Raw genomic sequence first — 27,628 nt, forward strand, 5'->3', positions numbered from 1 at the left:
GTAACACATTAAAAGGTAAGAATAAAGGCAAGGATTTGTCAGTTATAACAAAAGTTTTGAATAGTGAAGTGAGCTCGCGTTTGTCCATAAATAAATAAATAATTAAATAAATGAAAAAACTTTCCGCTTTTAATTTGTGAAACTGAACTTCCTGTGGTCCTGCACACGTGCGCGTGCAGTGAGCTGCGTCTCTTTGGTAACGCGCACCTGCTACACCAGCACGCGGCGTGTCACTGCTGTGACAGCTGTGACAGTAACCTCTGAAACTATTATCACACTACGTGAAGTTACTTTGTCGAACTCGGTGAATCAATTAAATAAACTGAGCCTCTGATCTCTCAAATCAAAGCGTAAAAACCTGGAGGTGATCATGTCCACACGAGAGGTAGAGAAAACAGCTGATGAGAGCACTGATGACGAGACTGACTGGCTTTATGGAGGTGAGAAATAAACAAACGGACGATCAAACTTTAAAAATGTCTGAAGGCAGTCAAGCGTCCTCGATGAGATGAACATAAGCACCTGACCAACATCTAACGTTACCAAACCAAAAGCATACGTTTTTAAGCAGGGATCTGACCCTACGGTTATTACAACAGAGAGAGACCGTTATTTGTGCACGCTTTTCGTAACATTTACTTTCAAATCTACCATACAGAGATATGGCATAAATTCATTTACACACCTAAAATAACATAATGTAAGTGCTTCAACATTTAAAAGCAGTTTGACAGCTCATTTTAAACTCTTAATTGGTTATTTATTGTTTTCCTCATTGTTTTATTTGTTAATTCATTTTCCATGTAAAATATGGCATAGGTCATGATGACAAATGCTGTATTATGTTCAATTTAGAGGAATCCGAGTGAAGAAAAAATCTATATAATCTAATGTAGAGATTACATTCTGAATATCAGGTTTTAAAATGGTCTTACATTGATCCATTCTTAAACTTGCTGCATTTTACATTATGAAATTGATTCCACCATCTGATAACTTTTGTGATTAATGTGAAGTCCCTCATATGTGTTCATATGTGTTTTGACTGTGTGTTTTTTTAGTTGTTTTTTGTTTTTGAATATCATGCAGTTGCTGATATGTATATGGCCAAAAGATGAAATTATTAGCTTGTAATGTAGAGAGATATTTATTACAGACTAGGCTACTACTTGCATAACATGCATGTAAATGTCAGTTGTCTCTCTGTATCAATAATATTTACTTAGTAAGATTATTTTGCTTAGTTTTATGATCAAAGCTTTTTCATAGTTTTTGCTGTGGGAGGTATATGTGACATATCATTCAGTGTAATACATTGATTATTGAGAGATCTGGGCTGCATTTCCCAAAATCATCGTAAGCCTAATTTGATCGTAAAACAATTGCCACCAATGGTCTCTACAATCAACTTAGGCTTGTTTTGGGAAACGCAGCCTGATCTCTTACATTTTATACTTTTAAAAATATTACTTACGATATAAAATCTTTTCTTACATTAATGTAAACAGAAATCAGTATCAGATTTCACAGCAAAAAGACACATGTACCATGACCTGTATGGGGTTGTTTTTAGAATTTTACTTTTACTTGCTAAAAATATAAACTATCAATCAGTTGGCAGAAGACATGTGGTAGATTGTGTACAACAGGTTTTTCAGCAAAGGATTGATTACATTGACAATTTAGAGGCCATATAAATTTGTGTATATCAAATATAATAGAGTAGCTTTATAGAATTTTAGAATTATAGAACTTTAATCTATTTACAAAATCTGGCTGTTTTCGTGTGAAAACACAAGTCTTGTGCTAATCTCTTTATCCTCAATAGATGACAATTTTAACGAAGAAGAGACAACGGAAAAGGAAGTGTTCAGGTGAGTGTGCCAAAGCAAATGTCTTGAGCTATTGATGAGTTTCCAATGAGAAACTTGCGTTTTGATGAAGTGGAACTTGGTTGATGGTTTCTAATATGTTACCGTCACTGGCCTTTTATCGAAGTCTGTATGAATGGATGCTTATCCAGACTTTTGTAAACTACGCAGTCCACAACTCTGCATCAAAGCTCTAAAATCTCTAAAAGTGTTATAATGATTGCTATACCCCTGAGCGCATTAGTTTGGACACTGGTGTAAAAAGACAGAAATATGAAGTAAAAACTGGTGCAAAGACCTTTGGATTAATTATTGCAGTATTTTGTTGGCATAGCTTTAATCAGGCAGTTGATTTATTAATCTTCTCCAAAATGTCTGTTTGCCTTTTTTTTTTTTTTAAGTAGCTCTTCCTCGCATTTGATTAAATTTGCATACAAATGTGCTTCATCAGCATTTACTAATACATGTCCCCAACACAAGCACACGCACACATTAACATTTAAATTCTCTGTCGTTGTGGGACTTTCTGCTTCTGGCAATGTCAGTAACTTTCAGGTCACTTTAGCCCCGGCTGATTTTGCTTTTGAACTGAAAGTTTACGAGACCTAATGGTGTGCCGACTCAGAACGAGAGAGGCTGACACATTTATTTCCTGTTAGGGCAAGTAGCTGTGTACAAATGAAGCGTGTATATTTAATGCCCATTTCACCGCTTAGTAATGACCATGGGTATGGGACATGTCTGTCCCGATAGGCCTCTTTGCAAAAAAATGCTCATAAATTGGATCAAGCCACCCACGCGTGTCTGATGGAACTCTTTGGACGCTGCTTGTTAAATTCAGCATTGGATGTGCACAGAGCTAATACAGTATAAGCTCATCTTATGTATGTGCTCACTGGAGTAGGAATGAGAAGGAATATTAACCATTGTTTTATTCCTCTGCTTTCCAACATAGTGTAGAGACGTGTTAGCTGTTTCTTGGAGTCGACGCAGCGTTTTTCATCGGTTGGATTGCTTTACCTTCATTAGAGTCGGGGCAAAACTCAAACCCAAGCGAGAATTTCCCCTCACGTTGCATTGGCCTTAAATAAGCCTGATGAGGCCGCAGTGATATAGGCCTCACTTAAACTAATGTAGGCCTGCAGCTAAAGATGTGCTTGTAAATTGATCCTGCTCATTGCCCATTTTTGCTTAGTGTAAAAGCATTTTTATTGTTCTGTAGCTTCAATTAGTGCATGTGATTAAATCAGACAGGCAGATGACGCTGAAAGGAAGTCTGTGCATCTGAAGGAAGATGAAGTTTCTCCTACAGAACACACACCTGACTTGACTTCAATTAAGAATACGTGATTAATACACGCGTGTATTTTTATAATATGTATTCAAATAAAAATGTGATAATTTGCTTCAAACCACTTGTGTATGAATTGCTTTCCCAAACTGTCAGTTATTTAAATTGAATCAATATTTTTCCCTAGTTTGAAAATGCAACTAAATCTCTCTTTTTTTATCATTCAATACATTTGCATTATTGTTTAATCTAATTGGTTATAAAATGTCTTACTTCCGCAGTGCTCTGATTGGTGATGTGGATGGTGTTAATAGACTCAGCTACCAGGTTCTTGTTTAAGCAAAACATGTTTCAAACTTTTTATTTATTGAATTTTTGTCATGATAATATAGGTCATTGTTTTAACTTTACAAACACATCCGTTTGGTTTTTCCCCCTCAAAGGAGAGTGAATCAGACAGTGATGATGATGACGTCTGTGTGACCATCGGTGACATAAAAACAGGCGGATCTCAGGGCTCGTGAGTAATTCAGTCAGAGGCTTTGACATTGTCAAGCCTTCTCATGTCATAATTATGATGTCTTAAGGCATTTTGGGTCTAATAAATTGCAATAATGATACTTAATTGTCTCTTTGTGGTTTACTCTGTAGGTCATTTGGTTCCAGTTCCATCAATCTGAACATAAAGTCCTCTGTATCAGGTAATAAATCTGTTGATTTGATATTCAACTCATATACTACAATTTTTAAATATTAGAACAAATTAATTACCAAACACGTAATGTGCCCCAAATTTACTGCATTATTCTCCCCATTACATCATTTGGACATATTGCTAACAAGTAAAAAACAACAACAAAAAAATCTCTATTTTTACAAATTTTGCAGTGTTGAGTTTTTGTAAAGGGATTTTATTGAAAATTATCAAACAAATATTTTTCTTTAATTTATAGAAAATATATTTTTTTTATCAATGAATAGAAAACAAAACCGCTCAGAGCTCATCTTATTGTGTTTTAATTTGACCTCCTGAGGTTTTCCAAAGGAAAACTTATTGACCATTTATTTAATAAAATAAAAATACACGTCTTATATTATTATATGGACCCCTTTAGGAAATATCTCTGGGTTTAGTTTGATCTGTATGTGGGAATCCAGCCTCTAAAGTCTTATCTACTGTGAGTCAGGCTCCAAGTCTAGAGGGCTGGATCTGGATGCTGAAGGCAGTGTCCTGCAGGTGGATGTGGATTCCTTTGAGGAGAAGCCATGGAGGAAACCAGGTGCAGTTGATTGCGTTAAGACTTGTAAAGTGTGTGTGTGTGTGTTAGTGTATCTCAGATTCAAATGTACGTTTTCTCTAGTACAAACTCTCACAGCGCATGTTGTGTATAAACGCAGGTGCGGATCTGTCTGACTACTTTAACTATGGTTTTAATGAGGACACCTGGAAGTCATACTGTGACAAACAAAGACGATTACGCATGAGCCTAGAGATCCTGAGCCTGTCGTCATCCAGCAAAATAATGGTACATGAAAGCGCTATATAAATCCCTCAATCATTCATTCATTTATTAAGCCACTTGTTAGCAACCACCTTTTTCAAGAGACGCAACAGCTAAAAAAAAAAACACAAGTAGGATAATGCTGATGTATTATGTCGTAGAATAAAACGTGATAGTGTTATGAGCTTGTGTTCACCACAGACTTTATTTCAGCCATTTGACAAAAACCCCATTCAAAAAACCCATTGCCTCTAGACGATGGAACAGGACGTGCTAAAATGCTAACTTGTTTCCGCGTTTTGACCTACAAAGAGTGATGTCATGCACCACTCTATTGCCTTGTCTGCCAGATTTAAATTTTTAATTTTTTCCATTTAGCTTGTTGCAATGTATTCTGGGACTGCCTTCACCTTAGAATTTGGCTAAAACAAGGTATCTTAGGAGGCATCTTACTGGATTCTTACCCTTTAGAACACATTTTACTTTGGAAGCACTTATGGTGACTTAAAATGCTGCCACTTTAGACGGCCCAAGATGTTTTAGATCACTTGTCTACACAGAATATGTGTCTATTTAATGAATGTTCTCTCTCTCTCTCTCTCTCTCTCTCTCTCTCTCTCTCTCTCTCTCTCTCTCTCTCTCTCTCTCTCTCTCTCTCTCTCTCTCTCTCTCTCTCTCTCTCTCTCTCTCTCTCTCTCTCTCTCTCTCTCTCTGTCTGTCTGTCTAGGTGCATCAGAGTTCTAGTGATCTGCTGGAATACTCATCCAGGTGTGTACATGAACCCTATATCAACCATATCAGTATTAACAAATCAGACCAACCCATACACACATTTCAGACACTTTCTTTCTTGGAACAAGATGTGGGTCAACGATAACGGATTGTTAATTTTTCTGGTCAACTGTCCCTTTAAAACACTGACAATAGCCAACATTTTGGTTTAAAATGTCTTTGGCTTGAGTCCTAAAACCATTTACAGGTATTTTGAAGTATTTCCCCAGAAGTAGAGAGGATGCTTCCAAACTCAGCACACATAGGCTATATATCAGCCCACTATTAGCTGGCATTTAAATTGAAGAGGTGCACCTATGGAACAGCTTACAACATATAAGAGAAGGCCAGTCAGCCTTTGCATACAGTGTAAAACAAATTGTATCAATAATCTGTAATGAAGATAGTAGTGTCACTAACTTATTTTTTTAACTCTTTCTCTGACCTTTTCCTGGTCTGTTCCCTACTGGTGGAATGACCTGCCCAACTCAACCAGAGCGGCTGAGTCCGTGTCCATTTTCAAGAAATGGCTGAAGATGCAACACTTGATCCATTAATACTAACACTTTATCTTCTATTCTATATCTATTATCTTAAAAAAAAAGAAAAATACAGGTACTGCGTTAGATTAAACTGGGAAGGGTCATAGCACTTGCATATTGTTGTCCTGTTCTTAGTTTAACTGCTTCTATTGTTCTCATTTGTATGTCGCTTTGGATAAAAGCGTCTGCTAAATTAATTAATGTAAATGTAATTTCTGTCTGCGTTTCCTGTATTTTTCTTGAAACATCATGTGTAGTTGAATTGTTTGGGCAGTATAGGACTCTTATTTACTTTGCGTGCCAGCCATGTTCCCTGTAACAGCAGCATTTTGTGATAATGGCTTTCTGCTGTTGTCCTAAACGCTCCATACGCACATTATCATCCCTGTTTACGCCGGTTTTAATGCTTTCTTTTTTCTTTCTTTTTTTAATATTTTTTTAGCTCTTGATTTCTATCAGCTCTTGTTTTCTGTTCTCCCCTGAAGAAAACATCCTGACTGTTGAAACCTCCTAATATTTCACTAATATTTCATTACTTTTCTGAGACACAACACAAATACACGCACACCATGGTTCAGTCCTGGTGGTCCAGACTGCTTTTGGTCCTGGGCAGGAGTTAGCGGGGGTGATTTTTAATCAGCCGTTCCTTGAACTTCTCTTCGATCAGTTGAAGGTTATGCCTTGCTCAGGGGGACGTGTATGAACTGGAGCATTCAAGGGTAAAGCAACAGTCCCGCTTTCATTATTACACATACACGTACAGACAGGATGCAAGAGTCAGTCACAGTTACACCCGTTTAAACACAGAGCATGAGGTGGCATTTTCGGAATCGAACAAAGATTGTTATTCGATCTTGTTCAGCTACATTATAATGCAGTGTTTTTGCACCAGAAAAAAATAGAGTTCATTTGAGTTCATGTGCACATTCAGGTATAGCTTGACTGCTTACTCTATGAATGAGATATGAATTTTCTATCAATTCTATTTTCATTCTTTTTAAATCTATTTTCTTAATGCATGTTTAATTTTTTTTTTTAAATCAAAATGTCATATCTGGATCTTGCAGTAAGTCTTCTCTCTGGTGACATATGCAGGACTTCTCCAATCATCTAATCCGCTAAAACCCTGTCCCTTCAATCTTGTTTTCCTCTGCCTCCATTTTTGAATGCAACGCCCACATCTCATAATCCAATCACGATAAACGTCACAATACAAAAGAAAAGAATCTGTTGCTATTTCCTTTTTAGCAACTTTAAAGGGATAGTTCATCCAAACGTTCTGTCATCATTTAACCACCCTTATGTCTTTTCCAAACCTGTATGATTTTCTTTCTTTTGTGGAACGTTAAAAAAAAAAGTTATTTTGAGAAATGTCTAAATGTCAAAACTATTTGGTTACCAACATTTGACAAAAAATATTCTTTTGTGTGAAGAAATTATGAGAGAATTTAAATTTTTGGGTGAACTAATAGTTCAGAACTATCCCTTTAAATAGAGAAATCTCTGCAAAATGTTTACTGCATGAAGTACAGTGATTCAAAATACACAGCATGCAGTGAGAGCAGACTGTGAATTTTGATATGTCCCTTTTTTTATAAAATCATAAGAGGGTAGCACTTAAATCCACTGTCGTGTCTACTGAAAGTAGGTGACACACCAGAAGTGAGTCAATTTCTGGCTTTTTTATTTGTTTTTTTTATGTAGTTGACTCTGTCCCAAACTTCACCATCAGAAAAAGAACAATGACAGAGACTTTTGCAGACAGTCTGCCCTTTACTTGGACCCTTGAACGCTTACTTTCTTGCAGCATGCATAATGTGCAATGCAGTATTAATGTGCTCTGTTGTATTTGATGAATTTTTAGTGACTGAAATAGGTTATTGCCTAGTTCATTTGTGCATTACTGAAGATATTTGTAGCCACGTTTCAGGGACTTGAAGATTTATGAATGGTGATGACATCCACGGCACAACTTCACCCAAGTGTGTAACTGCTGTGTGTACATGAGCTAAAAATAGTATCGTGCACATGATAGGCGATTTCCCAGATCAGCAGCAAAATAGCGTTGACTGAGGTTGCATGTGTTTCTCTGCGTGCTAAGTGTTCTAGAACAAAAACAAAAAAAAGTGCCAGGATCTTTTGTGTTCATAAAATGTGCACTGCACACTGCAAGCCATTTAATCCTCCTCACTCACACATATGGACTCAACATAATGATCTGGCTTTTAATTTATGTGTGTGGGTGTGAACAGGAAGTCGAGCGGTTCGATCAATGTTATCGGAGGACATGCAGGGACCATCAGTCGAGTGGAAGGCCGAAGACGTCACAGCGCTGATGAAAATAATATCCAGGTGTGTTTTTGCGTGCTTGATGGACATAAAGAGTACTGATTTCATATATCTGTGTGATATGTGTGTATTTTAGGTCGTTTCAGAGCAATCCTCGGACACAAAGCTATCCTCCCCAAAGCGGTTGCCCTTCTTTCCTCCAAACATCCCGCCTCCACCTTTCCCTCCTCCCTCCATCAGCACCACACCCCCCCTTATACCACCACCCGGTAAGCGAGGTCCATACTGTACACTCATGCACACTCACTGTGTCAGCAGAAAAGGGACTGGGCCATGCTCTGTAGTGACGTAGAAGCATGTGAATGCTACGACATTGCAGGTTTTTCTTCAGCTTGTCCTTGAGCAAAACTCTCACTCATAGTAGTTTTTCAAAATCAAGCAGAACGCATCAGAAAAGACACAGTCCTGCATATTAACCAGCATATTAAATATTAATCAGATTATTCTCATAATAATCTGGTCAATCCTCATAATGCTAAGGTTAAAATGAAGATTAAGTTATATTTCTGAATATTTTTGCTTAATTTATTATTGTAATAATTTACCGTTCAAAAATTAGGGAATTCATTATTTTATTCAGCAAGGATGCAATGATTTGATCAAAAGTGACAGTAAAGACATTTACAAAAGATTATTTTCTGGGTTTTTATTCATCATAGAATCCTAAAAATAAATGTATTTTGGCACAGTGGATAAGACACAACGCTTTGGTGTGAGAGACCCGGGTTTGAATCCACTGTGAGACACCAATGTGTCCCTGAGCAAGACACTTAACCCCTAGTTGCTCCAGAGGCGTGCGACCTCTGAAGTATAGCAATTGTAAGTCGCTTTGGACAAAAGCGTCAGCTAAATGAATAAATGTAAAATGTAAATATATATTAGAATGATTTCTGAAGGATCATATGACACTGAAGACTGGGGTAATAATGCTGAAATTAGCACAGGAAAAATTACATTATAAAATATATATTAAAATAGAAAACTTCATTTACATTTACATTTACATTTAGTCATTTAGCAGACGCTTTTATCCAAAGCGACTTACATTTGAGGATTAAACCAAGCGAGTCATCATGGAGAGGCAAAAACAACGCAAGAAGTGCTCAGAATACAAAGTTCAAACATTGCTCAGAGTAGCATAAACCAGACAAGCGAAGATTTCAAGAAAAAAGTTTTTTTTCTTTTTTTTTTTTCTATGTTTTAAATTTAAATTGTAATTTATTGAGAATATTACTGGTTTTACTGTATTTTTGATCAAATAAATGCAGCCTTGGTGAGCATTTTATTTTTTCAAAAACAGTTAAAAATCTTACCAACCCCAAACTTATACATATATATACACACACAATAAGTCTTTAAATAAAAACATAATAGATCTCATTTTTTATAATGTACGTGTATGATCCAAGTGGTAGATGAAGCTGGACTTTTTTTGACCTGAGACCAGCACATTTTCGAACAGCCCAAGGGAGGTCAAAGGTTGTGTTGATGTTTTCATTGCACTGCATTGTACATATGGTCAACCGTAGGGAATTTGTGGTTGCCATGACAACATTTATCCATGATGTGATTGATTCACACCCATGTTGAGCAACCTGCTGCCTTCTCCTGGTCTGAAGAGAACCTTAAAATCCTAAACACATGTCTTATTAGTGCACTTAAAACATTTTTTAAACAAGTTTATTTTTGCCAAGTATGATATAGCAAAATGCACTGAATCTACATCCATTGCCCCATGAAGTAGTTTGTATATTTGTTGAAGAGTTAGTTCACCTAAAATTTTTATTTCTGTCATTAATTACCCTCATTTTGTTCCAAACCCGTAAGACATTCGTTCATCTTCGGAACACAAATTAAGATATTTTTGATGAAATACGAGAGCTTTCTGTCCCTCTATAAACAGCAACACAACGAGTAAAGACATTGTTAAAATAGTCCATGTGACCACAGTGATTCAACCTTAATGTTACGAAGCGACGAGAATACCGTTTGTGGGCAAAAAACAAAACAAAAATAATGACTTTATTCAACAAACTCTTCTCTTCTGTGTCAGTCTCTGACGCTGTAGCGGATGAACCACTGTTTTCCCACAGATGATGACTTTACTACCTTTCTGGGCCTTTAATGTGGTGATTACGTTGCATTCTATGGAGGGACAAAAAGCTCTCTAATTTTTTTGGGTGAACTAACCCTTTAATGTGTTCTCTGTGTTAAAATATTGCACACTAGGGCAGTGCAGTGAAATGCCCCTGATGCCCCAAAATGATGTTTATGCTTCGGTTCAAGGTTAAAGTTCAGTGCTAAACCAGATGCACTGCAGGAGCTGTGCATGTATCATTCGACAGTGACTAAATATTGAGCCTGCTAGATATTGAGCGTCTCTGTAGGAATCTGACAACATGTGTGCTTGAGCTAGTGCGTCTGTATCCAGGTGTCTGTAATTCTCTCCAGGTTTTCATCTGCAGCGCAGGCTTGCTGGCTCTCTGCTTGGCTAACTTCCTGCTCAGATTCTGCTCCGCCTCACTTTCAACAGGAAGTCTATAGTTGAGCGCTCTTAACTCTTCTCCTCTTCTGCTTCAAAGCCCCATCAGAAATCGCCTCCTGCCAAATCGTACCACTCCTCTTCCAGCCCACTCAGACCTCTTACTTAGACTCACCCATCATCCCCTTTTTTAGGACCAACTCATCCTTTTTAATACAGTCAAAATATCAAACTTCCTGGTCAGGCCCAGCCTTTGAAGTTCAGCCTTTAATCCAAAACGGACCATTTTCATTTTATCAAAGAATAAGCTCACCTCCCCAAGTTATAGGCCACTCTTTCGGACTCGTTCCCCTTGCGGATATCGCTGTACCGTTATGGCCACGCTGTTAATTTTGTGTTGCTAATGTGCTGTGTGCAGAGCTGCCGGCAGCGTACATAAATCGGGGTGCATTTATATTTCTACGGGTGGCAGCAGCTGCCGAAATCACGTTCAGCTGTGAGGTCTGGTTTGGGTGCGTGCATTTTGCATTTAGTGGGGGGAGGGTGCAGTAACTCTTTTGAGGGGTATGGCCCCCGAATGCCCCCATTGGCGTCGGCCCTGGCTGTTTGCAGCTAAAAATAGCTCAAGGGCGGGAAGAACGAAAAAGTGCCATGCCAGCACAATCGTGGCACTGGAAATGTGCTGAATGACCCAGCTGTGCTGAAAGAGAGTGAGGGGAAAAAGATGGAGAGAGCCAGTTGTTAAGAGAGGAATGTTTTGATTAAATGGGGTTGTAGAGGAGGTGGGAGCCTTTTTTTTCATTCAAATCATAATTTAATAACAGATTTGGTAGGAGAGGATTTGTATTTTACATTTTTGTCTACTGATAGTCTAAATATTTTTGTACAAAAAGAGTCCAGAGTCTTTTAGAGGACATTAATGGTTGTAAATGTTCAAAAAGTACCTTTAAGCACTCTTTGCACAGTATTTTCGAAATTATACAACTTCGTAACGCTAGTGAAAGAAACGAAAGAAAGATGGAAAAAAGAGACAAACGCATACTTGTGAAGAACTTTTTTTGTTACAATCGTGAAGAACTTTTTTTGTCACATTCATGTCAACTCTTGTCACTCCAAAAATGTCAAGAAATTTGTTTCATGCATTCATATGGTAATACATTACAGAAACGTTTAAGTTATTACTAATGCAATAGCTAACATGAACTAACAATAAACAGTACTTTACAGAATATATATATATTGCAATTGTATAGGGAATAATATAGTGAAATATTATTGCAATTTAATATAACCGTTTTCTATTTTAATATATATATATATATATATATATATATATATATATATATATATATATATATATATAAAATCAATAATATTGAAAAGGTGCATTTTCATCAGTCACATGATCCTTCAGAAATCATTCTAATATGCTTATTTGCTGCTGTAGTGAACTTTTTCCTTGTAGAAAAGTTAGAAGCTCAGACCAGGAGACGGAGGAAGTTTTCCAAGCAGAAGTTCTTTTATTGCTTGTCGCTGCAGTCATACCAACATCGCCTGACTTCTTGAGTCAAACATTGTAATATATATACATTATAAGAGGGAGGGATTACATTGTGATGGTGGACACTCATATACAGGTTTAGGAACCTGTATTAAAAGAGAGATGGAAAAAACCTATTCAACCCTGAGACTCCAGAACAGGAATGACTGGACTCTCTCTTGCTAAGACAAAAGCTCGCGAGAGTCTCCAAGAGTTTCACTAACATGTTTCATTTAACTTACAATAGAAAGAAAACCCGTCTGACAGCTGTATATAGAGACACAGAATAAGACAGGACTTTCGTGCTCCACAGCTGAATGCTAAATTCAAGTTACAGAACTTTCTCAGTTTATATATGAAATTAAATTAAACATTTGACAAAGTTGTATTCCTTCACTGCTCAAGAAACATTTTTATTATTGATTCTTTGATGAATATAAAGTTCAAAAGGACACCATTTATTTGAAATAAATCTTTTGTAACATTTAAAATTTCTTTGTCACTTTTGAAAATTTGTATGCATCCTTGCTGAATAAAAGTACTAATTTTTTTTTTTTTGAAAAACTAACTGACCCCAAACTTTTGACTAGTAGAGTACATATATATATATGTGTGTGTGTGTGTGTGTGTGTGTGTGTGTGTGTGTGTGTGTGTGTGTGTGTGTGTGTGTGTGTGTGTGTGTGTGTGTGTGTGTGTGTGTGTGTGTGTGTGTGTGTGTGTGTGTGTGTATATATATATGTATATATATATACTGAGTTCACTGTAATAAAATGGCCCCCACAGTCACCAGATCTCAACCCAATAGAGCATCTTTGGGATGTGGTGGAACCGGAGCTTCGTGCCCTGGATGTGCATCCCACAAATCTCCATCAACTGCAAGATGCTATCCTATCAATATGGACCGACATTTCTAAAGAATGCTTTCAGCACTTTGTTGAATCAATGCCACGTAGAATTAAGGTGAAAGAATTAAGGTCAGTTCTGAAGGCGAAAGGGGGCAAACACAGTATTAGTATGGTGTTCCTAATAATCCTTTAGGTGAGTGTGTGTGTGTGTGTGTATATATATATATGTATATATATATGATTAAAATAAATACATTTATAAGAAAAGGCATTAACTAATGTTAACAAATTAATTTGTCTATTAGAAAATGGTACCATACCTTTGACAAATTAGTTTTGTGAAGCCTGTTTTGTCCTCATGCTCAAAATACATATGACAAACTCATATAACATAGAGACAGTGTTTGGAGCATGTGCTAATGTGCACTAGCAGCAGACATGTGATCTTACTGGACTATTTTGTAGCTTGCCACAGAACTCTGATATAAATTAGCATTGCATCCACAGGCATACTGGGAAAAAAAGCAGTTTAGGGAATAGTTCACAAAGTACATGCTTTGTTCGAGGACTCTGAAGTTTCAAGGACAACACAGATGATTTGCGAGGATCTGTGTGAGTGGATGCATGCGTTTGAGGGGATGCTGCGTTTCTGCCTCGTTCTGTGTTAGCCAGAGCTGCATGATTTCTGTGTTCCTCAAATTACTGTTTTTCTTTCAGCCTTTTTCCAGTCATTTTTGTTGTTGTTGAAAACGGTCTTTTGGAGCTGGCTCCCATCAGGGGTCCGTGGAAAAACAAAAGGGGGATGGTGCCCAGATGTGCACGAATGTTTGCGAGTCTGTGGCTGAGTGTGATCAAAGCAGATAAGTGTGTCATGTGAGGGAGAATGTGTTTTTTGGGGTGCTGCGAAGGCCCATTTGTTTCACGCATTTAAGGGGGGGGGGAATTGGTTGGGTCATGGTTAGCAAGGGCAGTAAAAGTTGCAGGTCACTGCATTTGTTGAATTCTGTCTGGATGTGTCATAAACAGTGTTGAGTCATTTGAAGTCAAGACATCTGGACACACGCACGCACAGACACAAACGTGCATTTGCTATACTAAATTAAATCATATTTTGGTGTTCGAAGAAGTATGTACTCCATGCACACTTATGATTTTAATATTTCTCCTTTTTTATGCTATTTCACCATATCATTTTTCACATAATGTCTGTTTATGCCTGTCGTTTCAGGTTTCCCATTACCTCCCGGTGCCCCTCCACCTATGATACCTACATTAGATAGGTAAGAGTTTATTTTGAAGTGGTTTTTTTTTTCATTAATGATTGATTGTTAAGCTTTATAGCAGGGTTTGTGTATGATATTTGGATCATGTGTGTATGTGTCCAGGTCGATCTCACATAGATACTGGAGAGAGAGACAGTGGAGATATAGCAGACAGAGAAAGCATGAACATAGCAGGTCACTATACAAGCAAAAGAGGGAGAAAAAGAAAGACAGAGAAAGAATTGGAGAGACAAAGAGGTAGAGCTTGTGAAAGAGACTTAATAATGTTGCATCGTTGCAGAACACCTGTGCCTTATTCAATAACCTCTAATAATCCAGTTTAACCAGTTAATATTCAGAGGAAGTCATTTGTGGAGTGTGCATTTATACATTTTAAATTTATGACAAAATATGTTTTAAATTTATAAAATCAAAATGTATTACATTTTGATGAAATGAATACGCTTTACCTTTGAAGTGAATAAATAGTTTATGTGGTAGGAACCATGCACATAAATTATGATGGAATTTATGGAATAGAAATTCAAATGCATTTTAAAATGTAATTTATTATGTATTTTCAGCCACATTACTCCAGTCTTCTCAAAACATTCTAATATGCTAATTTGCTGCTCAAGAAACATTTCTTATTATTATCAACGTTGAATACAGTTGTGCTGCTTAATGTTTTGTAAAAATCATGGTACATTTTTTCAGAATTCTTTGATGAGTAGAAAGTTTAAAAGAACAGCAGTTATTTGAAATAAAAATCTTGATCTATACTACCATTATAAATGTCTTAACTGTCCATTTTGATCAATTTAATGCATCCTTGATGAATAAAAAAAAAATGTATATATATATATTTTTTTAAATCCGACTGTCCCCAAACTTTTGAATGGTAGTGTACATTTCAAAACTTGGATGGAATCATAGTTATAGTGATTAGTTAATGAATTGATTGCTAAAGAATCCAAACAAGCAAGTAAATGCTGCTACATGTGGGCACAATATTTTCTTTTAGCAGACTATTATGGCAGATTGTTATTACCAAAAGGAAATATCACATAAGGAATAAAAAGATGCCCATGATATTAAAACAAGAAAGTAAAGCAAGTTTAAAAGTTATGGGAGTCATTCATTCAGTGTCCCTCATGACAGACATTATTGACTCTTCCTAAACCTGTGATTGGCAGCCTTTATGGAGTTTATGGTACAGTAAAACTAGGCTGCAACTACAAAAGCTTTTTTTGTTTCACTCCTCTGTCAGAGTCGTTACTTCTGTCTCTGTTCCTGCCTGAAAGTATGTAGGGCAGCTCATCAAAGTTTCACCCCAGACTTCAAGACAAAAGCACTAAACTCCCATCTGCTTCAGTCAATCCACTGTCTTTCTTTCATGCACACATAATTACTTATTCAGTTTGAACAGGCTCTTTCAGCTCATCTCTGTGCTTGGAAGATATTGTGTGTGTGTGTGTGTGTGTGTGTGTGTGTGTGTGTGTGTGTGTGTGTGTGTGTGTGTGTGTGTGTGTGTGTGTGTGTGTGTGTGTGTGTGTGTACGTACGTGTGTGTGTGTGTGTGTGTGTGTACGTACGTGTGTGTACGTGTGTGTACATGTACTTGTATGCCTCTCAGTTCTCTGAAGCCATAACTTATCTTCTTAAAACTAAAATACAGTTAAAAAGCCATCCCCGACCCAGTCAAACACCAAATAAGGCAGAGAGAGACACAGACAGGGTGGCCATGTTTGTGCCTCTGGCCTCCTGTTTACAGGCATCCAGAACTCCCCATCCATCTATGCCTTATAGTCTTCCTCCCTTTCTCCCTAAGACAAACAGCCAAGTCTCTGCCTATCTACTTTCCCCCCTCACTTATTTTATTTCTAGATTCACTCCCCTCACAGTTTGACAGGCATAATCATCTGCAAAACATTTGAATGGTTCAGTGCCAATTGTTTTAAGGCTTCAGGGGAATCATGACATTTCCTAAACAATAGGTATATATTACATATTTTGATAGTACACATACAAATTGTATATATTACTAGGTTTATAAATACTTCTACTCTTGGGTGTATATACTTTGTATATTTTTGTGATTTGTTTTAAAAAAGATTTTATTTTATAATTATAGAAAATTTATTATTTTGTTTATGATATTGGAAGTGTCTGCCTGTTGCCATTTATAAAATTACAGTTGTGAGCTTGATCGATCATTTTTTAGTAATTTAATTAAATGACTGTTTTGTGGCAGTTTAAGAAGGAGGTTCTTTGCAGACATCAAAATAAAATAAAAACTAAAAAATATAAATACACTTTTTGCCACTGATAAGTGACATCTGTGGTTCCCCACTTTTGAAAGGAATTAGTGTGGGTTTTAAATGGATGTCTGCTTTGTTCACGTCTTCGTTAAGCATCAGCATGAGTCATGTGGATTTATGCTCTGTTCATGTCTTTGTCGAGCTTGTAATGGCAAGTTTTATGAAAGCTCTGACTTCTCTCTATTGACGGTCATTTATGTCCTATCCACCGTATTTTAATGTACAAATGTCGTGTAAATTTACAAATGGTGTAAATTTAATGTGTCTGGCTTCCGGTCTCATCCGCTTCCAGTTATTTTTAGCAGTACAAAAAAGCTGCTTGATATTGCAAACTGGTATTTCTTACCCTATTATTTTAATGGAGTGGCTTTCTCATAAACAAACAGTTTTACCATTTAATGCATTTACTGTTATTCTTCTCGTTATTTCCCTATTGCTGCTAATAAAACGGAAGTCTCACACATTTACAGAAAATAGCTTACTTCCGCGTTAAAAAATAAGGTGTATAGAAAGAACCAAAATGGCAGCAGACTCTTTACTTCTCTTTGCTAATTTTATCCTTTTTCACCCTCTTCTGACCCAACTCCCTCCATTTTTTTTTCCATTTCCAGATCCTCAAGTTTGCTTTTTTCATACTTTTTTTCTGTTGTTTAAAGAATGGTTCTTCTCACGTCTCAGTTTCTCTGCCAAGTCCAAACATCCTTGGAGGAGTTTCCGTTCATCCGAACCCTGCCAGCCAACAACTGTATAATTCATGAATCACTTCCTCTCCTACCATCACTCCAAAAAACTCACTTTTCTTCTTTTCTCCCTTCTTTTCTGTCCTCTCTGTCACATGCATGCTCGTTTTTCACACATAAACATCACATGCTGGGAGAATATAGTGAATATAAAGGGTCCTTGTACAAAGCCATGAGGGACACCTCTGGGGCCAAAGAACTAGCAGTCTTAAGAACTAGCAGTTAGACATGAGATAATCAGTCTTACTTTTCTAATTCAAATTAGACTGATCTACCTTTTTATGTAACTGGCTTTAAAAAGTTAGGACCAGTTTTAAAGAAAAAAAAAAAATAGATGAAATACTTTAACGACTAGGCTAATCAGTTTATGTAACCGGCCACTAAAATAGGCCACAAGGTTTTCTGGGAGATTATTTTAAAAGCATAGCACATTTCCTTCTGCTTTAAATGTATCATGCCTTGGCTCTCCAATCAACAAAAATAATCCACAGTCCATTTTTAGGAAGATGCGATCACTTTTATATTAAGTGCATATTGCTTTCATCCTTGGGTTTGATTTAGATGTTTTGAGTCTTGGCACCCACATCCAGTATAGTTTCATTACTTGCCAGCAATCCCTCATCACATTAGTAAATGTTGAAATTAACATTAACTAAGATTAATTAATGCTGCAGAAGTATTGTTCATTATTAGTTCATGTTATCTATATAAATAGTTAAGTAATGTTAACTAATGGAACCTTATTGTAAAGTGTTACCGTTTTAATAATTGTTGATATGCTTCCTTAGCAAAGTGATGTGGAGCAGCCTACTGCATGTTTGCGCAGCCATTAGTGTGATGCCATCAGGGTCAAATTCTGCAGTGATTAGCTGTCTTAATGATCCAGGCACTAATTAAAGCTTACCTCAGGGGTGAGATGAGACTGTAACTGCATGATCATCTAACATCGATTATCATAAATCCCTCCTCTCATCTCCATTTGTCTGTTCTGATGTGTATAGACAGAGCAACAATGAAAAACTGTAGCTGGCTGAATTTAAAAGGATTCGTAAGCGAGAGAAGAGAGGAAGTGGCATTCAGGAAGGGAGAAAGAGAAACCAGAACAGCAGCATCTTTTCCAGAGATATTAATAGAATCTGTGCACTAACACCTGACCACAAGGAGTCATGTTGGATGCGATTTCTCTCACACACACTCAACTTCTACTCCAGCATAGAACGCCCCGGAAGCAGGGTGGGCAGTCAGGATTTATGGCAATGGCTTGTTTTCCTGAGCTGTATCTGCTCACATAATCACACACAGTCACACACTGCTGGCACGTTACCGGGGCACATGCTGTACTTTGAGTTAATGCCAGTAACATCAAACAATGAGGAAATTGAGCTCTGAAACAGAGGAAAGTCTTTTGATCATAGAGAAAAGTTCTGTCTACCCCTTTATTCTCTTACTTTTTGCATATTTTGTTGGTATGCTCTATTTATTCCTTTCTCTTTGTTGAAGAGTTAAAGGCAATAGAGTATTGTCTGCTCTGGGTGCTGTAAGAGCAAATTATATTTTAATTAAATCTTTTTTTAATCTTTAACACTCCTTCGTTTTTGTTTATAAGGGTCCTTTGGCAAAGTCAATCACATTGCATGTAACCGCACCGCTTTTTCCTGAAAGAGAAATATTCAAATTAGTGTGTATGTGGAATTGTGCATCCAAATGGTTTTAAGAAAAAAATGTTATAAATATTTCAAATAAAACAAATTAGAAAAATGCAAAATAGTGGATTTTTGAGCCACACTTTTGTCACTAACGTTATCTTTCTCATCACAGTAGTGGACGTTTGGCAGGAGGCTATGATCGACGCTCAGCTCCACCTTACCCTTTTACTGCAGGTATAAATATATAAAGTCTATGAAAGATATGCACTACATCTGCAATGAGGAATGTGTATTTTGTTGAATGATTGTTCTAAGAACTTCATCACCTTTGGTTCTATGCCAGTTCTAACCTAATAATCATAATTTTTATATAGTACTGTGATTCAAAGTTTAGGCCCTGAAAATTAATTTGGGACATACTGTATGGGAAATGAAATATACTTGCTAATGGAACATTGTGAGTTTTCATTGGCTCCTACATTTTCTGTGTGGGAGGTAAAGGAAACCTTTTAATGTTTTTGTATATGTTTTTTAAGTCTGTGTTTGAGGAACATTTCCTTGTGGAATAGTGGGAAAATATTTAATTTGGAACCTGCATTTGGACCGTCTTAATTGGAGCATCAAACACCCTGGGCAATCAAAAGAGCGAAAAGAAGAGTTTCTGCTCACACAAACACAACTGCACAGATTGCCACACACCGACAGCCACAAACGTCACAGAGCTTTTTTCTACATGTGAGGATGCGTAGGGAGAGGCGGTTGGTGGCAACAACAGAGTGTAGAACTGCACACAAAGCGTTAATATACTCAACATTCTCTCATCATCACCACACACACACACACACAGGTCCTGTACAACTGTGGAGGGATACGTTTCCAGCCACTGAGCATAGAAATGCACTGCAAGCATTTCCACTGCAGTCCAGCACACATCATTATTGTTGGCAGAGGTTAACAAGGACATACATACACGGAAAAATGAGCACGTCAGAAAATCTGTGGCCTTGTTAACCTCTGCGTGTTGTAATGATTTGGGCGTACTCAAGAGACCAAAGCCGTTATTGTCACTGTGAGCTTTCAGTGATTGTCGTATGCGTGTTTGTGTGTGAAAGAGAGACAGAGAGAAAGCAATAGCTTTGCTTGTTATATAGCAAGCTGTTATCCTGCCATCTGTCTCAAATGTGTTGTTTAAATATGAGATAGATTTGAACTAGCTAGATTGTGTGATATTGTAAAATGTAAGATCAGAGTTTATGGTCATTCCAGATTGAATCTTTTTTTATATATAACTTTGATGTTTAATATCACTACTGTAATTATATTAAATTATATTAATTTCACACATTTATTATTCACTCATATCGATTTGTATCTGCTTCTTAAATAATTGAATGTTTTCTTTTTTCCAGGTGTGTACTCACCTGTAATGGGCGTGGCTTCCTGGCCTGGTGTAATAGAAAGTGACAAGGCGTGGGAAAACTACTCCCGTCATAACAAAGAAAGGGTGAGAGAGAAAACCAGAGAAAGAGGGCACAAGACAGAGCGAGAGCGTGAAAGAGAGCGGTACAGAGAAACAGATCGAGAACACAGTCCATCCTCCCAAGACCACAGAAGGTAAAACAGCCAATCAACAGTCTGAATATAGCAAGGTTAATTGGATATTTATTTGGAGCTATTTTTAAGATCTGTGAAATATCTTGACCAGTGCAGTTTTCTTTCGTGTCAATGCATTTCTTATTGAAACAAAATAATTACTACCTGGTTAGCAGGTAAGGTGATTTGGTTGGATAAAAAGTCTGTGTAGTGCAAGTTGAGTCATCAATATTATTGGTTCGTTCTCCCAAAAGAGAAAGACTGAACATATTATCTTCATTTTGTCAATGTTTAGGAGTACTGGCATATAGATTACCATTTTTCATAGACATCTGTTTTTTGTTTGTTTGTTTGCTTTAATTGAGGGAAAGAAAGTTCCAGCCATGGATCAGTTGGTACAGATCTAGTCCACATTCACAGACAGCATGACATAAGCATATGTGTGGGAAAGGAGAGATGAAGTGAAGAAAAATAGAGAGTGAATTAAAACCGTTGTGGGAAAGACGATAGGAAGATGAGACTTAACAGAACTGTTTATCTGTTTGTTTGTTTGTCTGTCTGCCTGTCCATCTGTATGTGTATTAAAGATACAAACTTTTCTTGCAGAGTTTTAGCAGTGTGAACTAAAAGAAATAAAATGATAGAGGACACATCAAGGATTTGCCTTACTGAAATAGTTTATATACCTTGACCAAGCACAGAATCAGCGTGCACTTAAAGAGATAGTTCTCCCACAAATGGAAATTCTGTCATCATTTTACTCAACCTCAACGTTCTAAACTGTATGATCAAAAAAAAAAAAAATGTTTTTGTCCACACAGTGGAAGTCAATGGCATGAGGTTGAATAAATAATGACAGAATGTTCTTTTTTGGGGGGTGAACTATCCCTTCCATTTATCCGATATCATTAATCATAATCAATTATTTAAGCCCATTAATACTTCCATTTCTCTGTGAAACAGACAAAATTGAGTCTCAGCTTGTAATTTATTGGAACAAAGAAACCAACATATTCCTCAAAAGTATTCCTTTTGTGCACCACAGATGAAAAAAAGTCAGAGTTTGACTCTGTCCATATTTAGTTTTCTTTGACCTCACACATTTCTTCTCCGAGTCTGTGCTGTGATGGCAGTATATTCAATGTGAGGTCACATGAGGAGACAGCTGAGATTAAAACAGGCCAGTAGAACAGCTGGGAACCTAACCGGTCTGTCACACTTGCGAAGGCAACATGCTCCCTCCCTTTTAGATTATCTTTCTCTTTCTTTCGTTTCCAGGTTCTTTCATGCACACACATAAAAACCACACTCTTCATGTCAGATGTTAAAGTTAATACCTTATGTTAAAGTGCTTTTGTGTGTGATCGAGACATACAGAAAGAAGCTGAGTGACCATATCTCAATATTTGGATGGGTATATCCTCTCTAGTGCCTTAAGGGTTGTTTTTTAATCTAAAAGTATGACAACGTGCTAAATAAAATGACTGCCAAATCTCAACATGAGTCCTCTGACTCACTGCTGGGCCTGTGCAAGCCGAGGACATACACACACACACACAGACACACTTTTGGCCTGGTACCACGTAATCTAGGGCTGAAGTTGTCACACGCAGGCGCCCATGCCAAGGCTTTGAGGGTATGTTAGCCACTTAGCGCCTGTGTCGTTTCTCTGAGAGAGCAGAGAACCTACTGAGTTACATATTCATTCAGCTCTTAGATCCTCTCTCTTATATATACACTGACAAATCTGTGTCTTCTCCATCACTGTATTACACAACATCCACTCAGAAGCTGCACAATCGATCTCTGACTGCCACACGCTGAGTGAATGACAACACTCTGTTCACCATACACAACCTCTCTCGCTTTAGCACATGCTGAGAGAACTTTACATCTAAGATTCTGTTTACGGCTGGAATTTAATATCCATTTCGAGGGATTCGATCCTGAGCTGTAAATACTGGTGTTAATGGGGTCCAAAATATTTGTTGGTCCAATCACTTCAGTTGCATTCAGAGATGCTCCGAAACACATTTGACACATTTCATGTCAGTGTACTCTTTCATGTTGTGTCCTGGACAGCAGGGACTTTAAACTTTTGACAATTTAGAAAAATACTATTTTATAAAAAAAAAAAAGGCTTATACAGATATACTTATACATGCTTTGTGATAATTACTATCCGTCCAAAAATATACTACCTTTTAATAAATTTGAGATGGTTTTTAATGTTTTAAAATTAAGTCTCTTATGTTCACCAAGGCTACATTTATTTGATAAAAAAATATGGTGAAAACAGTAATGTTGTGAAATATAGTTATTTTAAATAACTAATGTATAATGTATTCCTCTGATGGCTAAGCTGAATTTACAGCATCTTTACTCCAGTCTTCAGAGTCACATGATCATTCAGAAATCATTCTCATATGCTCAAGACACATTTATTATTATTATCAATGTTGAAAACAGTTGTGCTACTTAATTTTTATGTGGAAAATATCTTGTTTGCTTGCTACTAAGTGGCTCAAATTAAATAGTTACAAATTAAAAAGTCACATACCTGGGCACATCCATTGATAATTTTTTTCATAGTACATGTAATAAAACTTTTTAAACATAATTAATTTGTCTTGGCTGATCACTCATTATCAGATCATCCAAGATGAATGTTACTAGGTGTAAACAGGGCCAAACTTAAAAGCAAAATCAGCATTCAAACAATCTGCCACACAACCTTTTCCTCCTTTTCTCACTTTGCTCTTTCTCTCACTCACTCTCTCTCTTTAATCTGGCTGGTAATGCTCTTAGCAAACGGTTGGACATTTGGTGAACACTTGTCCCCTAGATATGATCTCATTCCTGTGGCTCACAGAGAGGACTGGCCTGTCTTCAGTCCAGCTGGCACGACACCTACACACACACACAGACACCCACGTCATGTCTTACTCATTGTGCCTTTATACATTTATAAGTCCCAGAGGGCCATGTATATTGTTCAAAATTGTTTTAATAGTATGAAGAACAATTTGCAACAGCATGCGACACACCAACACAGATTCATGTCGGGCTTTCAGCAATGGTTGCTAACAATAACTTAATTTAATTAACAATGAGAAATGCACAGAAAGGAAACATATTTACATATTTGTTACTTAAATGGATATTCACTCAAAATGTTTTGAAGAAGTTGGATTTTTTATTTTTGTGTGAACTGTGCCTTTAAGTGACAAAAACATTTGGCTTTCTGTTTGCCTCACACTGACCACTGCAACCACAAACTCTTTTGTCCCCTGTCATCTGATTAGTGTTTCCAAGACTAATCTATAGCACATCACCTGAGGGCTGGAGCTTTTAGCTGACTGCTAATTACTGATGGAGGGTCAGGTTATTGAGTTTGTCTCTTTTCTCTGTCTCTCTCTTTTTCTGTGCAAATGTGCACCGAAAGAGAGAATGTGGTTAATGTGCACCTAGAGGCTTTCATTAGGATACATCATAATGGCTGCACGTTGAGCCATTTCAGAGAGATGCGTTGTGTTTGCGTGACAGTGACCCTGTAAACATGTAGAAGAATATTAATATATTTGAATTTAATCATGAGTGTTGGGGAAGCTACTTTAAAACTGTAAGCACTTTCATTGGAATATGATATATTTGAAGATAAATCATACCTAACAAGTGTCACATTTTAACATGTATTAAGTAAGTGTTTAAATGTTACTGGAGCTAAAACGAAGAAGATTCCATTAGCCTTAAGTCCCTTTTACACCAAGAACGATAACTATAATGATAACTTTATGAAGTTTTGAGAAGCTCAGAAAATTGCGATATCTACATCACAGATATAATGATACCAACACGGGAACATTAGAATCTCTTTCAGAATTATTTTTTTCAGCCAAGCAGAATCCACCTGACTTTAAAGAGCTTGAGCTTTTGGCAACATAACTGCAGCACACACTTACAATAACACAATGTTATTGTCTGTTGGTGTGGACGACAATATAGTTATCATTATAGTCATCTTTCTTACTTTCCATAGTCTATCGTACATATCATGTTAATGCATGCTATTGTTGAGGACATTAAATGATTGATTGAATTGATTAAATTATTGTGCAAAGTTGCTAGAATGCAGCGTAATAGTTGGCAAGAGCGAGCATTAGCTTAGCAAAATGCAAAAGTCAAACTCTGTTGATTACAATTGTCAGTCTGCCATTCAGTTGCTGCTTATGTTGAGCATTTCAAATGATCACTTATGAGGTTCCTTGATGGTTAATAGGCGGCTACCTTGGTATGTAGTAGGTAGTGAGGCATCTTGCTATGTTTTAGAACAGATCTGATGTGCTGTGTTATTTTGCCTCTTTGTGCTTGAATATGTGTGTGCAGTGAGGAGGAGCGTGGATCTCGACACAGGGATCACAGTCATCACGGGAGCGAGAGGTACAGGGAAAGCTCGGGAAGAGAAGGATCTGGAAGAGAGGCAGCGAGGGACAGACATGGAGAACGAAGACACAGAGAAAGGAATGAACAACACAGATCCTCACGCAGGTACGCACAGGGTCAGAAATTCACCATGGTGCAGGACAGTAAAAGACAAAATATACACCCTAAAATGGTGACTAAAATGTTTCCCCTAGATGTTTCAGGCAGGAAAGGTCCCTGCAGTGAACTCCTCTGTTGGTTTGATAGTTTTTAATCTGTTTTCTAACATTTGATATATTTTTCATAACATTCTTTTCTAATTCTATCTACCGTATGCGTTTAATTCCTCTACTGACATCATAGTGACCTGTGGCTGTCAAATATTGCTGAATATAGAGCTAACATGAAGTGCTTTTCATGGAAAAACAAACTAAATCAGTTCTGAAAACACTTATTGTTAATAAGTTATTCCAAACAACATGAATTAGGGATTAGATAAAAATTTGCTATGACATTAGACAGTAAAAAGCTGTAAAATCCGATATAGGAATTTTATTCAAAATGTATTCTGACAGAGCATTTCTGTATAATGACATCTTGTGCAGGGTTTACCTCATAAGAAAAGTATAGAATCTTTTTATATTTTGCTCATATCAATAAACTACCAAAACAATGTACATAATCTAATAATCTAAACTCTCATCATGAGGACGAAACAAAGTTTAGAATTTAAAGGGTTTTTTTTGTCTTCCCTTGCCATCTCTAAATAGTTTTCCAAATTCTAACATTGTTTATTATGAAGTGCTCTTTATATGTTGATTAATAATGCTAAATGTATGAAAAGAAACATCTAAAAGACGCCACATGTCAACTTGTCATTTATATGACAGATAAAAATAATTATATTTGATGCATTCTCGTTATCTGCCGTTTTTTTAGCGAAATTATATATTTTGCTGCTCACCGTGTTCCTGCTACTGCTGTTAAAATAACCGCGTCTCTGCATCTCTTAAAGTGGCGCTTTAACGTCTTTATCGAGAGAAAGCAACGCGCACGGAGCGGAAAGGGCTTGAATCAAGCACTTTTGGCTCTAGATTAAAATGTTATAGATCTAGCTCCGAAAGATCATTACCATAAACAACTAGTGCTTGTGGTGTGGCCTCATTGTTTTGACACACTGCTCACTTTAATCTGTAGAAACGGTAAAATGGCACAAATACGTCCAGCGGTCCAGATGCAACTAAGCCGTGGTCCCGATCCAGACCGCGGTCCTCCATTTGAATAACACTGATTTAGAGCTATTTCTATATTTGATTTTGATCTTACTGCAGTATTCTAACAATTAGTCTTATGTAAAAATCTACACACAAAACACCTCAACAAATACATGTACAGTATGTTCACATGCCATTACAGCCCCACATCATGCAAAATAACAGACACACAGGCCTACAAAGGTGGTATTCATTAGAGGGGGCAAACCATCTTATATAACCATTATATATATTTATAGATCATGTGACCTTCTTCTTCTCTCTCTCTCTCTCTCTCTCTCTCTCTGTGTCTCTCTCTCTCTCTCTCTCTCTCATTCTCTCATTAGTGGCAACAGTAGGAGGCGTCATGATAGTGATGACGCAGATAGCCACAGGAGACACAGGCACAAACGCTCCAGACACAACCGAGGAACCCTTGAGCCCAGCGAGGAGTCCATTGCGGACCAGGAGAATCAGTCAGAGGCCACAGAATAATTCCCTGGCCAGCTGGTGAGCCCGTTTGTTGGCCAATAGGAGGTCTTTAGTGAAAGATCATTAGTTTCGTCACCAGTCAAAGCCTGAGTGACCAACTGTGAATAGATTTTGATTAATCATATGCCAAACACTTGATAAAGCCAATTTATGTTAGTTTTAGCAATTTAACATTTAATTTCTTGAAAATGTAATTTATAAAAAAGTAAAAAGTGGTCCAAAGGGTAGGCCTACACTATTTTTTAATTTACAAATTTATTTATTCATTATTTAAAATGACTTCTTATTATTTTGATAATACAAAATGGTATTTTTGTTGTGCCAATGTTAATTTTGTTGAAGAAAATCATTATAAACATGATCAAGAAACGTAAATGTGTGTGAACCATGATTTTAGTGTGGAGAACGCCAGCAGATGTACTGACCTTCAGTCAAGTTCAGTCGGTACATTCGCATTTACACTATTGTTCAAAATTCTGGGTCCGTAAGATTTTTTTTCTTTAATTAAAGAAATATTTTGTAGTATAAATGTCTTAGTTTTTAAATAAATGGTGTTCTTTTGAACTTTCTATTCATCAAAGAATCCTATTTTTTTTTTTTATCATGGTTTCCACAAAAATATTAGGCAGCACACCTTACACATTGATAATCGTAAGAAGAGCAGCAAATCAGGATATTTGAATGATTTCTGACTGATCATGTGACAC

The 27,628-nt window shown here is 36.9% G+C and overlaps 1 protein-coding gene across 2 annotated transcripts; it reads left to right on the plus strand.

The window, feature by feature from the left end:
- The first annotated feature begins 217 nt into the window (after positions 1-217).
- fip1l1a (FIP1 like 1a (S. cerevisiae)) lies at positions 218-27,296 on the plus strand. Of its 2 annotated transcripts, XM_077220572.1 has the most exons (16): positions 240-440; positions 1,829-1,874; positions 3,444-3,489; positions 3,606-3,682; positions 3,814-3,863; positions 4,350-4,442; positions 4,561-4,688; positions 5,392-5,432; positions 8,230-8,329; positions 8,403-8,535; positions 14,422-14,473; positions 14,579-14,713; positions 19,334-19,395; positions 20,571-20,775; positions 25,141-25,302; positions 26,777-27,059. In XM_077220572.1, exons 1-16 carry the CDS (start codon positions 371-373, stop codon positions 26,922-26,924), a joined length of 1,548 nt encoding a protein of 515 aa, XP_077076687.1. In that variant the 5' UTR covers positions 240-370; the 3' UTR covers positions 26,925-27,059. The 2 variants fall into 2 exon arrangements, with proteins under 2 accessions (XP_077076688.1, XP_077076687.1); XM_077220573.1 differs by lacking the exon at positions 14,579-14,713 and having other exon boundaries at positions 218-440; positions 26,777-27,296.
- Positions 27,297-27,628: the final 332 nt, after the last annotated feature.

Source organism: Siphateles boraxobius, unplaced genomic scaffold (genome assembly GCF_051911475.1).
Source record: "Siphateles boraxobius isolate OS27281-9 unplaced genomic scaffold, OSU_SipBor_1 8, whole genome shotgun sequence".
In the NCBI taxonomy this organism is placed as follows: domain Eukaryota; kingdom Metazoa; phylum Chordata; class Actinopteri; order Cypriniformes; family Leuciscidae; genus Siphateles; species Siphateles boraxobius.

Excerpts from the sequence above, each read along its gene's own strand:
- fip1l1a (XM_077220572.1), top strand. The coding sequence starts at position 371 with ATGTCCACACGAGAGGTAGAGAAAACAGCTGATGAGAGCACTGATGAC. Across the intron at positions 5,433-8,229 it reads CTGCTGGAATACTCATCCAG|GAAGTCGAGCGGTTCGATCA; the intron begins GTGTGTACATGA and ends GGGTGTGAACAG. Across the intron at positions 20,776-25,140 it reads TCCTCCCAAGACCACAGAAG|TGAGGAGGAGCGTGGATCTC; the intron begins GTAAAACAGCCA and ends ATGTGTGTGCAG.